At 42.8% G+C, this 14,249-nt stretch overlaps 3 protein-coding genes across 3 annotated transcripts; 2 read left to right on the top strand and 1 right to left on the bottom strand.

Annotated features, from left to right (window-relative positions):
• The first annotated feature begins 299 nt into the window (after window positions 1-299).
• On the top strand, window positions 300-4,896 carry LOC130134432 (eukaryotic translation initiation factor 3 subunit C-like). The gene is made up of 4 exons (XM_056302727.1): window positions 300-469; window positions 1,362-1,426; window positions 1,675-3,459; window positions 3,759-4,896. Exons 2-4 carry the CDS (start codon window positions 1,403-1,405, stop codon window positions 4,725-4,727), a joined length of 2,778 nt encoding a protein of 925 aa, XP_056158702.1. The 5' UTR covers window positions 300-469; window positions 1,362-1,402; the 3' UTR covers window positions 4,728-4,896.
• Window positions 4,897-5,982: 1,086 nt separating this feature from the next.
• Window positions 5,983-7,838, bottom strand: LOC115671633 (uncharacterized; the record flags this gene model as incomplete). The annotated part of the gene is made up of 2 exons (XM_030593259.1): window positions 5,983-6,487; window positions 6,918-7,838. Coding segments are annotated over 2 exons (1,122 nt in total), but the record flags the coding sequence as incomplete, so codon positions are not given.
• Window positions 7,839-10,854: 3,016 nt separating this feature from the next.
• LOC115671448 (mediator of RNA polymerase II transcription subunit 7a) lies at window positions 10,855-14,014 on the top strand. The gene is made up of 6 exons (XM_030593011.2): window positions 10,855-10,950; window positions 11,079-11,244; window positions 11,566-11,635; window positions 13,167-13,333; window positions 13,407-13,480; window positions 13,678-14,014. The coding sequence occupies exons 2-6, from the start codon at window positions 11,110-11,112 to the stop codon at window positions 13,736-13,738; spliced, it is 507 nt and encodes a 168-aa protein (XP_030448871.1). The 5' UTR covers window positions 10,855-10,950; window positions 11,079-11,109; the 3' UTR covers window positions 13,739-14,014.
• The last annotated feature ends 235 nt before the right edge of the window (window positions 14,015-14,249 follow it).

Here is a 14,249-nt window from a genome sequence, read left to right as displayed (position 1 = left end):
GGACCATGGTCCGGTCCCAAAGCAGTCAAGAACCGGTCAAAACTCGATATTGGCCCGGTTCAATCGAGGAGGACCTGACTTCAACTATTCACCCCTAGGATCCAAGCCAAACTTATTAGTCACTTTTACTTTGTCCAATGACCTAGATAAATATATATGTTACACAATTCAATTGTAAATTACGCAAATCATCAATCCGGCGGTCGAACCGGCTGACCCACGGTCGGACCGGTTCACTGACCGACCATGTCCAAAGTAACGTGTGAGACCTCAAAAAAAAGGAAAACTAAAATAGAGAAACCCTAATTCAGCAGCGAGCTTGTCTCTTGCTCTTTCGCACTTTCTCCTCGCGTAGCCAGCCTCCCTCGCTTCAGGCACCTCGCCGCCGCCGCCGCCGCCGCCGCCGCGGCGCGCCGTCGCGCCACCGTGAGCTCGTCGTCGCCGCGGCCGCTCGCCTTCGTCCTCAAAGGTCCGTCACACATATCTCTTTCTCTCTCTCTCTCTCTCTCTCTCTCTCTCTCTCTCTCTGGCTATAACCCTCTTTTGCTGCGGCGCTCCACCTGGCCGTCGCACCTCCGACTGCTGAAGCTGACGGCGCGTCTCTGTGCGTGCGCGTGCTTGTGTTTTGGTCGCTCCTCTGTTATCTCGTTTGTGCAATCGTGGCGTGGATAGTGGCTGAATAGACGACCATCCGCCTTTTCGCCGAAGGCCTGAATAGTTTGCCTTGGACTTTCCTTGACCTCTTCTTTGCGTGTCTTCTCGTTTCCGATCTTTCGGGTCTAAAAGTTCCTTAATTGTCAGTGTGGGATGCGCACTTGTCTGTTGATGCTTCAACTTCTTGAGGGATTTTTTTTGTTTATGCAGGTAAAAGTTAGAATTTTTTGGCAAAATTGCTTGTTGTCCCCTCGCGAGGCGGTGCGCCCCGCATTGCACTGTGGGATAGCGGTGCCCTGCACCCGCAAGGGGCAGTTTTCCACCCCATGGGGCGGGAAAGGGAAACATGGTCCCTGGCCCGGGACTGTCCCTGACCGTCCCGACACTGTATATAATATTAGTTGCAAATTAGGGATTCGTCTTCCGGTTGTAATTGTCTGTGTGATGGAGAGAGCTCAATTCCCGGTGCTAGCAGAGTAGTCTCTGTCTCCTCCCCCAACCCCCACGATGCACTTCTTATTCGTTATTTCGTGCTTCCAAATGCACAAATGCTTGGTGTTTTTCCTTTTATGAAAAGAAAACCTTGTTTGAATAAGATCCCATCAAATTATTCTCAGCTATATGGATGTTTTCTGTTTAGTTATGTATCTTTCTATTTAGATCTATCTGATTTGCCAATGCCCTTATGGTGGCCTGTTAATATGCAGATCTGAGGGTCATTGACTGATTTCATTTGGGCCCAAAGAAAATGGCATCGCGTTTCTGGACACAGGTTTGAGTCTATGTTTTGTCTTTTGTTTTTGAGTACAAATTGTGGACACAGTACCTCTCTCTCTCTCTCTCTCTCTCTCTCTCTCTCTCTCTCTCTCTCTCTCTCTCTCTCTCTCTCTCTCTCTCTCTCACAAACACGTGCCCACATGGTGCACTCATGTGCACCATATTCACGCGACCAGACACCTTATTGACTCATAACCAGCATTACTGAGAGTTCTCACCATAAATATATTTTGTTAAAAACAGGGTGGAAGCGACACTGAGGAGGAGAGCAGCGATTATGGCAGTGATGTTGAAGAAATGGAGGCAGGTGAGTCCACTGCTCCAGCTGCTGGAAGCAGATACCTCCAGGGGAATGCGAGTGACAGTGATGCTTCTGATGGTCAGCACCGGGTTGTTAAGTCTGCCAAAGATAAGCGTTTTGAGGAAATGTCTGCCACTGTTGACCAGATGAAAAATGCTATGAAGATTAATGATTGGGTGAGTTTGCAAGAGAGCTTTGACAAGATTAACAAGCAGCTTGAGAAAGTCATGAGGGTCACTGAGTCTCAGAAGGTTCCCAGTCTTTACATTAAAGCCCTTGTGATGTTGGAAGACTTCTTGAGTCAGGCTTTAGCAAATAAGGATGCTAAGAAGAAGATGAGTAGCAGCAATGCCAAGGCTTTGAATTCAATGAAGCAGAAGCTCAAGAAGAATAATAAGCAGTATGAAGAGTTGATTAATAAGTATAGAGAGCATCCTGAAAGTGAGGAAGAGGCGGAGGTGGATGAGGAATCAGAGGACGAAGAATCAGAAGATTCAGAAATTGAGGACCCTACCAAGATTAATGTTTCTGATGAGGATGAGGATGATGAGGATGATGTGGCTGCGGATAGTCTCGATGATGGCTGGGAGAAGAAGATGAGCCGGAAAGACAAGCTAATGGATAGGCAATTTAAGAATCCTAGCGAGATTACATGGGAAACTGTTAACAAGAAGTTTAAAGAGGTCGTGGCTGCTCGTGGGAGGAAGGGGACTGGTCGGTTTGAGCAGGTTGAACAGCTCACTTTTTTGACTAAGGTAGCTAAGACCCCTGCCCAGAAGCTGGAGATTCTTTTTAGTGTTGTATCTGCTCAGTTTGATGTTAATCCGGGTCTCAGTGGTCACATGCCAATCAATGTGTGGAAGAAATGCGTGCAGAATATGCTTGTTATCCTTGACATTCTTGTGCAGTATTCCAACATAGTAGTTAGTGATTCAGTGGAGCCTGATGAGAATGAGTCTGAGAAGGGTCCGGACCATAACGGGACAATTAGGATTTGGGGAAATTTGGTAGCCTTTCTAGAGAGGATAGATTCCGAGTTTTTTAAGAGCTTGCAATGCATTGATCCTCACACACGTGAATATGTTGAAAGGCTTAGGGATGAGCCCATGTTTTTAGTCCTTGCTCAAAATGTTCAAGAATACTTGGAACGTGTTGGAGATTTTAAAGCTGCTTCAAAGGTGGCTTTACGGCGGGTGGAGCTTGTATATTATAAGCCTCAGGGTGTCTATGATGCTATGAGGAAATTGGCTGAGCAGACTGAAGATGATGGCGATGAGACAGGGGAAGAGCCTAAGGTTGAGGAGAGCAGGGGCCCACCTGCATTTGTTGATACTCCTGAACTTGTGCCGAGGAAACCAACTTTCCCTGAGAATAGCAGGACACTGATGGATATTCTGGTGTCCCTTATATACAAGTATGGAGATGAGCGAACTAAGGCCCGTGCAATGCTTTGCGACATCTATCACCATGCTCTCTTGGATGAGTTCTCAACTTCTCGCGACCTGTTGTTGATGAGTCACCTGCAGGATAGCATCCAGCATATGGATATTTCGACCCAGATACTTTTTAACAGGGCTATGGCACAGCTTGGTCTGTGTGCATTTCGGGTTGGCCTTATAGCTGAAGGACATGGTTGCCTTTCTGAATTATATTCAGGTGGAAGGGTAAAGGAATTACTTGCACAAGGTGTTTCTCAAAGTCGGTATCATGAGAAGACCCCAGAGCAGGTACGAAGTCCTTGTCCGTTGTGGATGGTTGTCGAATTTTATGCTTATGAACAACCCTGTATTACTTGATAATCAATTGTGAATGGGATTTTCTAATTTCCAAGCAAGTGTTTCGTTTATATACAACTCTTACCCTCTGGCTTTGGTTTAGTGAATAACTTGATTCTTGCCATTTGAGAAAGACCTGCTCTGCTCTGCAAAAAATTTTATTTAGTTTTTCTCTTTTCTCTCTTTCCCTTTCCTTTGATTCACTTTTGTGCGGGAGCTCATGCTGTGAAACTTCTTTATTCTCATTTTAGGAGAGAATGGAAAGGAGACGTCAAATGCCTTATCACATGCACATAAACCTTGAGCTTCTCGAAGCCGTCCATCTAATCTGTGCCATGCTATTAGAAGTCCCCAATATGGCAGCAAACAACCTCGATGCTAAGCGCAGAGTATTAAGTAAGAACTTCCGGCGATTGCTCGAGGTGAGCGAGAGGCACACATTCACTGGACCCCCAGAAAATGTGAGGGACCATGTAATGGCAGCCACGAGGGCCCTAAGCAAGGGAGACTTCCAGAAGGCCTTCGATGTCGTCCAGTCTCTCGACATCTGGAAACTCCTCAGAAACAAGGACACTGTCCTTGAGATGGTCAAGGCTAAGATTAAGGAAGAGGCTCTGAGGACCTATCTCTTTACCTATTCATCCTCCTATGATTCATTCAGCTTGGATCAGCTTACCAAAATGTTTGACCTCTCGGAGGCACAGGCACACAGCATCGTAAGCAAGATGATGATCAATGAGGAGCTTCATGCTAGCTGGGACCAGCCAACCCGGTCCGTTATCTTCCATGACATTGAGCACACGAGGCTCCAGGCCCTAGCTTTCCATCTCACGGAGAAACTGGCAATTCTGGCAGAAAGTAATGAGAGGGCTGCAGAAGCTAGAATTGGCGGTGGTGGTTTGGATTTGCCTGTGAGAAGGAGAGATGGCCAGGACTATGCTGCGGGCTCAGCTGTAGGTAGTGGTAGGTGGCAAGATGGCTCGTCTTTCACTCAGGGGAGGTCAGGAAATGCCGGCGGTGGGAGGCAAATGACAAGCGGTGGCGGTGGCTATTCCAGGCAGTTTCGTGGCACAGGTGGATATTCTGGTGGCAACCGGTATCAGGATTCTGCTCATGGTGGATCAGGGAGGTCTGCTTATCAGACTGGTTCTGCAGCAAGGGCGTCTCATCTGGATGGTTCGGCTCGCATGGTAAGTCTGAACCGGGGACTTCGTGCCTAAGAGGAACTTCCGTTGGTCTCTGAAGACAAGGATATATTGGCAATTTGCATTGATTGATACGTGGGCCTCTCAAGTAGAAAGCACTTTTTTCTGCTTAATTGAGTTTTGACGCTCAAAAACTGTTTATCTGAGTTTTTTGTGGGCGTATCCTCAATGTGGAATGTTGTATTATTAATGTTATCACTTTATTTAGTGCCCGCTAATGTTACATTAGGGAAACCCTGAGAATAATAGTATCTTTCTGTTATAGCAAAATTAGCACACAAACCACAGGTACGATTAGATACAGACGACATTATACCCGAATTTTAACCCATGCATCTTGTGATTTGTATTTTCATGCCATCAATTTGGATAGGGGGGCCGCAAGAGCTCTAGAGTTCAATAGCGCATGAATTGAGTAGCTTCCATGGGCTTGATCATTGGAATTACATTTCGGACTCTGTCAATCGGGTGCTAGATACTTGTGACGTAGCCATATAGTCGAAGAGCATAACTTGGGTATTGCATTTTGATTGCATGTCATTGGCGTATATCATTAACATGATGAGCATTGTATTGTTCGGTGGTGCTTGAGCATATCATAGCCCCCAGTGTAATTTTTGTATCATGGATTCGGACCAGGATGTTACGGAAGCAAATGGATAAGCAAGTTTAGTGTTAGCAACCGTCTCGACTTCTTGTAAGCATTGAGAGTGAGGCTGTCAATATGATTAGGGCAAACATTTCACAGACCTGGATCAAAAAACTGCATCCACGCCACGGAGTGAGATATCATGAACTCTAGTTTCCATCTCGGGTGGTTCTCGAGCATTGAAGAAAAAAGAAACAACTACCGATTAAGCAATCTTTTCTTTCTTGCCAAAGACTGATTAAGCATACTTAGAGCACGTAAAATGGCTCACAAAATGAAGACTACGATGGGACTGACTTCTTAGCTTAACGTACAGATGCAATGATGAACATGAAGGTTCTGTTTCGAAGTGGCTGGGTAATCTAGCCTAGATGAGTAAGAATATGACAACTTTTTATAGCCTAATATTGGAGTGAATTTCAGGAAACTGCAGTCCAAGAGCACATTCTGAATTCCACCGTGAATCATTCATCTTCCAGATCTGTAGAGGTAGCAGGTGATTATGAAATACAACACGAATAGCGACACACTAGCCAAATTTGTCTGCGTAATTGATGAGGATAAATAGTCAAACATATATGTTATCAAATAGAATAGAAGATCCTTTGACCAAAAAAAAAAAAATAGAATAGAAGATCCTCATTTTGACAAAAACAAAACGTGGAAACACATCCCTCCATCTATGCGTTCCACAAGTAGAGAAACAAATAGGCTTCTTCGTAAGTTGAACAAAACAAGAGAGGTCAAGAAAAAGATGATAAGCTATATGAACCAAAAATTGCACAGATGAGCAAAAGCAAAACCTCGAGATCGTAGACCAAATAATCTACCGACCCATCACTCAAATTGAGAAGTTGCAATATGCCGCAATTTGAACCTTTTTTTCATCTCACAAGGTGCCTGGGAACAAGATGGTGACATGATGTTAACTTTCATAGTCTATGTTTAAGCGAGCCGAACTGGAAACCTCTGTCTGCTCTGCATCAGATGTGGTCGTGTAGGCATCCGGTTGCGGACCACTAGTCATATAGGCTTCTGGTTGCGGTAACCTTGCTTCCAAATCCTTGAGAGCCAGGGTTAAAGATTTCACATCGCGAGCCAAGGCTAGTTCACCGGAAAACGACAACTGTATAGAATGACTGTAAATATCAGTGTCCATGCTTGACAATTAGTACTGTGTCACGTGTGCTACATCATGCTACTCCAATAAATAATCAGCAGAGTGTAATTTCTTAGTGTAATTTTCCAGGAAATGAAATCCAAACAAAATGCTGTTAAAATTTGAAGGTTTCCGATATTAAATTATAGTGTAACCGTCTGGTGAAGTCTTCTAAAATAAACTTGGCATGCTGCAATATGAAAGCTTGTCAGAAATCTTTTCTGGTAAAGCTATACAACTATTGAGGAGCTACCTCATGAACTCTCAACTCTTTTGTTTTGTTAAGAACTTTGCGGAGGGCAAAGTGCGAAAGAATAAGACAGTTGCTTATAGGATGTTCTGACATGCAAATTCTGTGCAAGAAGAAAACTAACATTGCACAACTGAATAAACTAACCTCTAATTGCTCCGCTTGACGTTTGAGATCATCAGCTGATGCATCCTTACGATATCTTTGAAGAACATGCAGCACATGGTCATGGAGATTATCATGATTATGTTGCTCGAGAGTACATTGAGGTACAGTTGACTGACAGCCAACTTGATAAAAAGGGCACTTCATAAGCTTCATTGGACAGTTGGTTATGCAATGCCTGTCCATGTCACGTCGCATGAGACTTTCCGAGCAATTCTGCTCGCACGGAATTATTTTGAACGGACAAGCTAAATCATGTTTTTCCAAGTGGGCTGCTGTAAATCTAGTGTTACAGCCCTCGTTAGTGCAGATCATAGACCTGAATCCACAACTGGCAACGTGCTCGGCCAGGTCTTCAGCAGTGTGAAATTTCATGACACAATGAAATGCACCTTTGAAATCAACATTTTTAAGCAAAGTCCGTGCGATTGCTTCTCTCCTGTCTATAGCCCAAAATTTACTGAGCTCCATCTCCTGGACAATATCATCTATCTTGTCCTCCCTCTTTTCACTCAGCAGCCATCCCGAAATCCTACCGAACAAGTTCATCTTCAAAGTTGCAAAGTCGTCAGCAAAATCAGCTACTATTTCATAAGGATCATCAGATGCTTCGGCAGCTAAATCCCCTTCTAGGATAGCGGTCTCGGCCACAAACGACTCGCTCCTTTGGGTTAGATACTCCACGAACTCTTTCCTCAAATCTACAGCCACCAAAGCCGGGGTCCTGAAGATATCGCCCGTCGTGTTGTCCACGCAAGCCGTGGCCAGCCCAGGGAGCAGCATTTGAGCTATCTTGCGAGATATCTCCGTGTCGTAAAGATCGCAATGGATTGAGGGAGCCCTCTTCTCATCTCCAATCTCCTCGTGCACATGTTCCATGTCGCTCGCCGAAGCATCCAAGCGTAAAGATTAACCGAAATGAAGAAACCACCTGAGGCTGATCATTGTTAGGAGAGATGCCAACCATTCGCAACCAGAAAAAAAAAAAAAAAAAAAAAGCGAAACCAGGAATTCTGAATTCTTGGTAAATCACAAGCACTTTGTTTCCATGCATTCCCCAAAAAAAAGATGAACTTGACCGCAAAAGATAGAATTTGCATACATCTGCCCCACATCAGTGACCCTTTATTCACCCCTTCAAGTAGCACCCCCCAAGAAATGGGGATGTCAACAAATGATTGAAATTTAAATCACGCGCGCGGCAATCAGCCCGACATGTTACAACCCAATTCGAACGAAACGAAAACGCGCAACGATCAGCTCGATCACAGAAGATCAGAGTACGAAACCTCGTCGATCACCGCATTTTCCAGCCGCCGCCGGACGGGAAAAATTTCCGGCGAAAGAGATTGCTCTGACGGGGATCCGACGACGAGACGGAGGGGGCGACGCGATCAGGACGAGATCCGGAACGAGCTGTCGTGCAACGAAGGAACCCAATGCCTCTCAGAGCGAGCAGCGAGCGAGAGAGAAGGGGGGGAGTCACGTTTGAGAGTTTTCGCTGTTTGAGTTTTTTCTCTCCTTTTTTTTTTGCCCTTTCATTTTTTTTGGAAAAAACGATGTTTTGTGATGTCCAGGTCAACGGCTTTTAACCGTCGCTGTTGGGTTAACGACGAGATTAACGAGATCGATTGATGATGACAAGGGCAGCGCCAAATGGAGCGTGTAATCATCAATTAATTTAAAAAAAATTATTAAATGCACGTGTTTTGAACTAATACGTGTTAAGGGCGTGTTTGGCAAGTTGCCAAATAATAAAAATTTCTGTTTTTTTGTTCCCAGAATCAGTTTTGGAACAGAAATCCCTTTGGTAAATTTTTTGTTTCCGAGCACAAATTTGCCAAAATTTGTTCTCATAATCAATTTTTGAACATAATCAAAAAGCAGAAAAAAGTAGCTTCTTGTTTTCAGAATCAGTTTTGGAACAAAATCAAGAATCAATAAAAAAAATTTTGTCGTCGTCTTCTTCATCTTCTTCCTGGCCTGTGGCCAATCGCCTGCGGTCAGCCCTCGTTGGCCATGGCCAAGGAAGGGGAAGGGGAAGAAAAAAAAAAGAAGAAAAAAAAGAAAGAAATATTAAAAAATTCAAAATATTATTAACATATTATTAATAAAAAGAAATTTTGTGCAGTTACTAAATGCGTTTCTGTTCTTTTTCTATTCCAAAAATAGAAATTTTGGGCAGTTATTAAACGCTTTCAAATGCTTAGAAATTGTTTCCGGGCACAGAATAAAAAAGAATTATTTCTGAGCAGAATCAGCTTTCGAGAACAAAATGATTGCCAAACGTGCCCTAAGCGTGTGTTTATTTATTATATATAGGAATGAATTTATGTAAATATATAAAATAAAAATTGTCCAAACATGGAACCCATTACCGATGTTCCAATCACCAACGCAATGGACGGCGAATCTCTTGGGGCCTGCAAGTTGTGCTGAGTCAACCTAACGGAAAGAGTCGGACAGAATAACATTTTGAGAACACACACTTAACGGTTTTGGGCCTCCAAAGGACTTGTGCAAATGCTAAGGTGTTTGGTGAAGAAATTTGAAAATCATTTGGGAAATGCGATGCCTTTCAAAAGGCCCTTCTCTCGATGCCTTTTCAAAATCATTTTGCCTCACCAATTTTTTGTATTCCTCTTTTATCCCTTTAATTTTACACTATTCGTCGTATTTATCCCGGAGATCTAGGATTCGTGGAGGTGGCTTGAAGGAGCTGAGCAGATGCCGACGTCTTTTGCCTGGGGTCTCGCGACCCATCGTTTGCCTCGTGCAGCATTGGAGTCAAGATCCAATGCCCTGCTTGTGTGGCGTTGGACTTTGTATCTGGCTTATCTGATGTTGCACGATCTCGACATTGCCTAGCCTGGGGTGCAACGACCTTGGTGGCCCATCACTTGAGGTCACACAACCTAGACAATCCATCGCTTGGGTTGCACAACGTCGAAGGCCCTCTAGTTTGGCTCACTTGGGGTTGCACGACCTAGGCCATGGCCATTGTTGGAGCTTCTAGCATCGCTCAAGTTATCAAGGAGGGTTGCTGTGGCATTTTTTTTTTGTTGAAAAAAAGCAAACTCCTTGATGCAAATAATATGTATTAAATACTAAATGCAAAAAAAATAAAAAAACTCTTTGCCCTAAAATCAATGCTAAGGCTATGGCAAAATGCCCTCCCGCACCCTTAGAGGCCTCATAGACATATTAAAAACTAGATTTTTAATTTGTGCTAATTACTCTTATCCAAAGCATTTTAAACTCAGTTGATAGGATTTAAATAAATGACCTTTGGATTCTAATCCAATGAAATATCTCGACGCCCCATTAATGGAGCTAGGGCCTTTGGCCAACAAGACAACAAAAGAAAGATGGAGGTATCTTTTATAACACAAAAATAACATCAACGATTGATTGTAAAAAGTGAAATTTTAATTACAATTCTTGCACATGATCAAGTCCTGTTACAAGATAGTTACATCATCATCCAAATTATTCCAGGAATGTCCATGTAGGAAATTCAAATCGGAGAACAATTTCGGTCACCGTGCCTACACATCACGTATTTTGATCACAAAGTGATTATATTATCAATACGACGTATCAAAATCTAATTAAAAATATGACAAGAAAGTCAAAAACTTACTTTATGCTTAAAAACACCAAAACAAGAAGACAACTATATCGTTTTCTAAATTGCATATTTTTTTAATACACATTTATTCGGATCATTCGAAGATTTCTTTCTTTGTAAAACTCTCTTAATTCTACATTAGCTTTTGAAATCGATTCGGGCAGGTCCGGGCTTTCGAAGTTCGGGCCGGATCTCAAATGAAGCAGGCCCGAACCGCACAAACGGGTCGGGGCAGGCACGTGCGGCTTTGTCTCTTTTGTCGCCAGATACGAGCAGACATAATTTACAGCAGAGTTCGAAGCTGAAACTCTCTCTCTCTCTCCGTGGTTGCTTCGATCAACACCTTGACAATCTCAATTGCTCAGTAGATTGAAAGTAAAAAAGGTTCGCTTTTTCCGATGAATCTCTCCTTTCCTTACATGGGTTCTTGTGATCACTCCTTACGTTTGAGTTTTGTCAATCGTCGGAGTTCTTTCTTTTGAACTTCTTGAATTTCATTTCGGTTCTTGTAGGTTTTGGCAAGGAGTCGTCCCCCCCGCTGCGATGGCGACGGCGACGTATCCACCGCCACCACCGTATTACAGGCTTTACAAGGATTACGCACAGGACCCGGAATCGGCTCCCGAGCCTCCCCCTCCTATCGAGGGCACCTACACGTGCTTCGGCGGAACTTACACCGTGAGTTTTGCCCCCATTTCTTGATTGTCTTACTCTCAAGCTAGTCTTCGTGATCGCGGGTCTTGGTGATGGATGTGCCTGGTTTGGTTTTGATGCTTTCCGGTGTCAAAGTCTTGTGCTTTACTCGTGCATTTTGAGAAATTCATTCGTATGGTTTGTGGGGTTTTCTAGAAGGGGAAGGAAAGAGGAAGTTTGTCGCCAGTTGATTGTTTCTGTTTCTATTCTTACTGTTTTTCCTTTCGAAGCTGATGGTTCGGCTGTGGAATTACATGTTATGTTGATGATGATCAGACTTGTTTGTGCCCTTTTGTATGTTTGCAGACCGATGACGTGCTTCCCAGCTTGGAAGAGCAGGGGGTGAGACAGCTTTACCCTAAAGGGCCTAATATTGGTAATGCCCATTTTCATATTCTGTATAATGCCTGCTTGTTTTACCGTGTTATCGCAATTATGTGATGGAATCAATTAGCTGATAGCTTCACCCACATCATTCCATAGCATCCTGAGAACATTTTAAGCTTCCAGCTTAACGCTTTGATAATATTACGAACAGAAATTGTGCTGACTTGATTTGCGGGAATGCTGTGCCATTTCATAAGTGGTGGAACCCTTATCGAAACAAGTTGCATCAGTGTCAAATCATGGTTTCCTTTAACCCCTTTATCTCTTTGATAATGTGTATATGGGGTAACTGTGGCTTTGAACCGCAATTTAGCTCTTAACTTAAGTCGTAACTGTTTACAACGGGATATGAGTTTTATCTTATAATTAACTATAACTCACTGTAAATCATTGATACTTGATACCAAATATGTAAGTAAGATGCAGATATTTGCAATTAAGGTCTTCTGATTTTTTTTTCTTGTGATAACTTTTCTTTGAAATTGAAGTATATATTTTTCTTGAACATTTTCACTGATAGAAGCATTAATGTCATTACCTTGCATTGCCATTAGTTAGTCTTTCTGGTCAATACATAATATATGTCATCGTGGTGGATGGGTTAGAAGAGATGGTGTTGATTGGAGGATATGCAATCGGCTAGAAGAGTTATTTGTGATGGCTTCCTAGCTCGCTTGCGTTTCTTATATTTTTATGTATTCTGGGATTTGGTATTGCTTAGACTGCATGATTCTCGCTTTTAAGGCATCAGCTGTTGTCGCTTTAGTTCCCCTGACTTTTAAAGCGGTGCATTATTCCTTTTGATCTTGCCATGTCTCAACTGACTCCTTTTACTCATCTGGCATTGTCCCGTCCCTTCCAAAGGCCACTTGTATAAGCTAGCATGTGTATGATATATCGGCCATATGTGTATACAAGAATGGACTTTCTCCCTTTATCTGTGACTTACTCACTGATTTTTGGTCTTTCGGCCCTGTACAAGTCTTGGAACTTTGGCTGCATTCTAATTTCTTTTACTGTTTTTACGCGGTAGTTGAAAGAGCTGAAGCGATGTGTTATTAGAGGCTCTGCCTTTATTGCTAAGTAGACTGAAAAATGGCAAATGCTGATTATGCTGTCTTTTGGATACAAGGGTGAAAATATCTTCTCCGTGTTTATTGACCTGATTGATTTGGAACCTTTTCTTGCCACGTTCTACATCTTCCAGATATTAGTCTGCGTCTAAAAAGAGGGGATATCAGGGACATAATTACCTGCTTAACTGTTCTAACCTGTCTGAATTTGTGTTGGTCTCTCTGGCTCTCTAGCTGTCGTTTTTGTTATTCTCTTATCACATAGTAGCTAGCAATAATCAAAATGATCTCGTATTGGAGAGGAGAGGGAGGTGAGTGAGCACGAGAAAAATTGCGTGGGGGTACATGCTACCTCATCTCCTTTTATTGTGCATCTAATACTAACACTTATTTCAAACCATAGTTTGGTTATGCTATGAATGCTAAGTCATGAGTATTGTCCTTCAGATTTCAAGAAGGAACTGAGATCGCTGAACAGAGAACTGCAACTGCACCTTTTGGAGCTGGCTGATGTTCTTGTCGAGAGACCATCACAGTATGCTAGGAGGGTGGAGGAAATCTCTCTTATATTCAAGAATGTACATCACCTTCTCAATTCATTACGTCCCCATCAGGTAGAGTTCAGTTATGATGTGTTTTAGCAATCTTTGAGTATCAACCCCTCATCGAAGATTCTTCTGCCCTCAGGCCAGAGCGACACTAATACACATCCTGGAACTCCAGATACAACGGCGTAAACAGGCGGTTGAAGACATTAAGAGGTATGTCTGGTTTGGTGCTGTTCCTGAATAGTAAAATATTTTTTAAAGGCATATTTCTGAAGTGTGGGCTTTAATTGCTTTTTCCGAAATCATGTTACTGCTAGCCGTATCATGAGCACAAGAAACTAGCGACTGTAATACCTCCGTATGTCTGCCCATGGTTAGATTCTGACAATTTTTTTTTGACACTTTTGTAGGAGGAGAGAGGAGGTACAGAGACTCCTCAAAGAATCCCTGGGAACCTTGGATGGCCACTAGCAGAAGACAATGCAAACAAACGGAGCTGCATTTGGTCATTTAGCGATTTGCCAATTGGATTACAATGAGGCACATCATGAAAATCATGTAGGAGTAATAGTTTCTTCTTATGCTGTCAAAATATTTTTTCTTTGGGAGGTGAATTTCAATTATGTCTAAAATATGCTGTTGAGTTTTAGCTGATGTAGATGATCCGACTTGTTTGGAAAGTTAAAACTAACCATTAGGATGCGTTAGCTGCTGAAATCAAATCTAATCTGCTATCATTTTCATGGAGCCGCGTTCTTGTATTGTTCCAAAGGTTTCTGGGCCTGTTGTTCTGCACAATGTTTGTACAAAGCATCGAGTAGTGGCATATTCATGTCATCTGTCATAATAAGCATTCAGCGAGAATTAACTCGGGCAGGCCTGCTCCGATAGACAAACCAATCTCAAAGAATGATATCACAGGTAATGAAAAACAATCATGTAAAGATAAACATTTTCATGGCCAGCTAAGGCTCCCTATTTT

The sequence above is a fragment of the Syzygium oleosum genome, unplaced genomic scaffold (genome assembly GCF_021117445.2).
Source record: "Syzygium oleosum isolate NSW1041296 unplaced genomic scaffold, Sole_v2.1 Sole_v2.25, whole genome shotgun sequence".
In the NCBI taxonomy this organism is placed as follows: domain Eukaryota; kingdom Viridiplantae; phylum Streptophyta; class Magnoliopsida; order Myrtales; family Myrtaceae; genus Syzygium; species Syzygium oleosum.
Note: the sequence above shows the minus strand (reverse complement) of the source record. Positions and strands in the feature narration are given on the sequence as shown.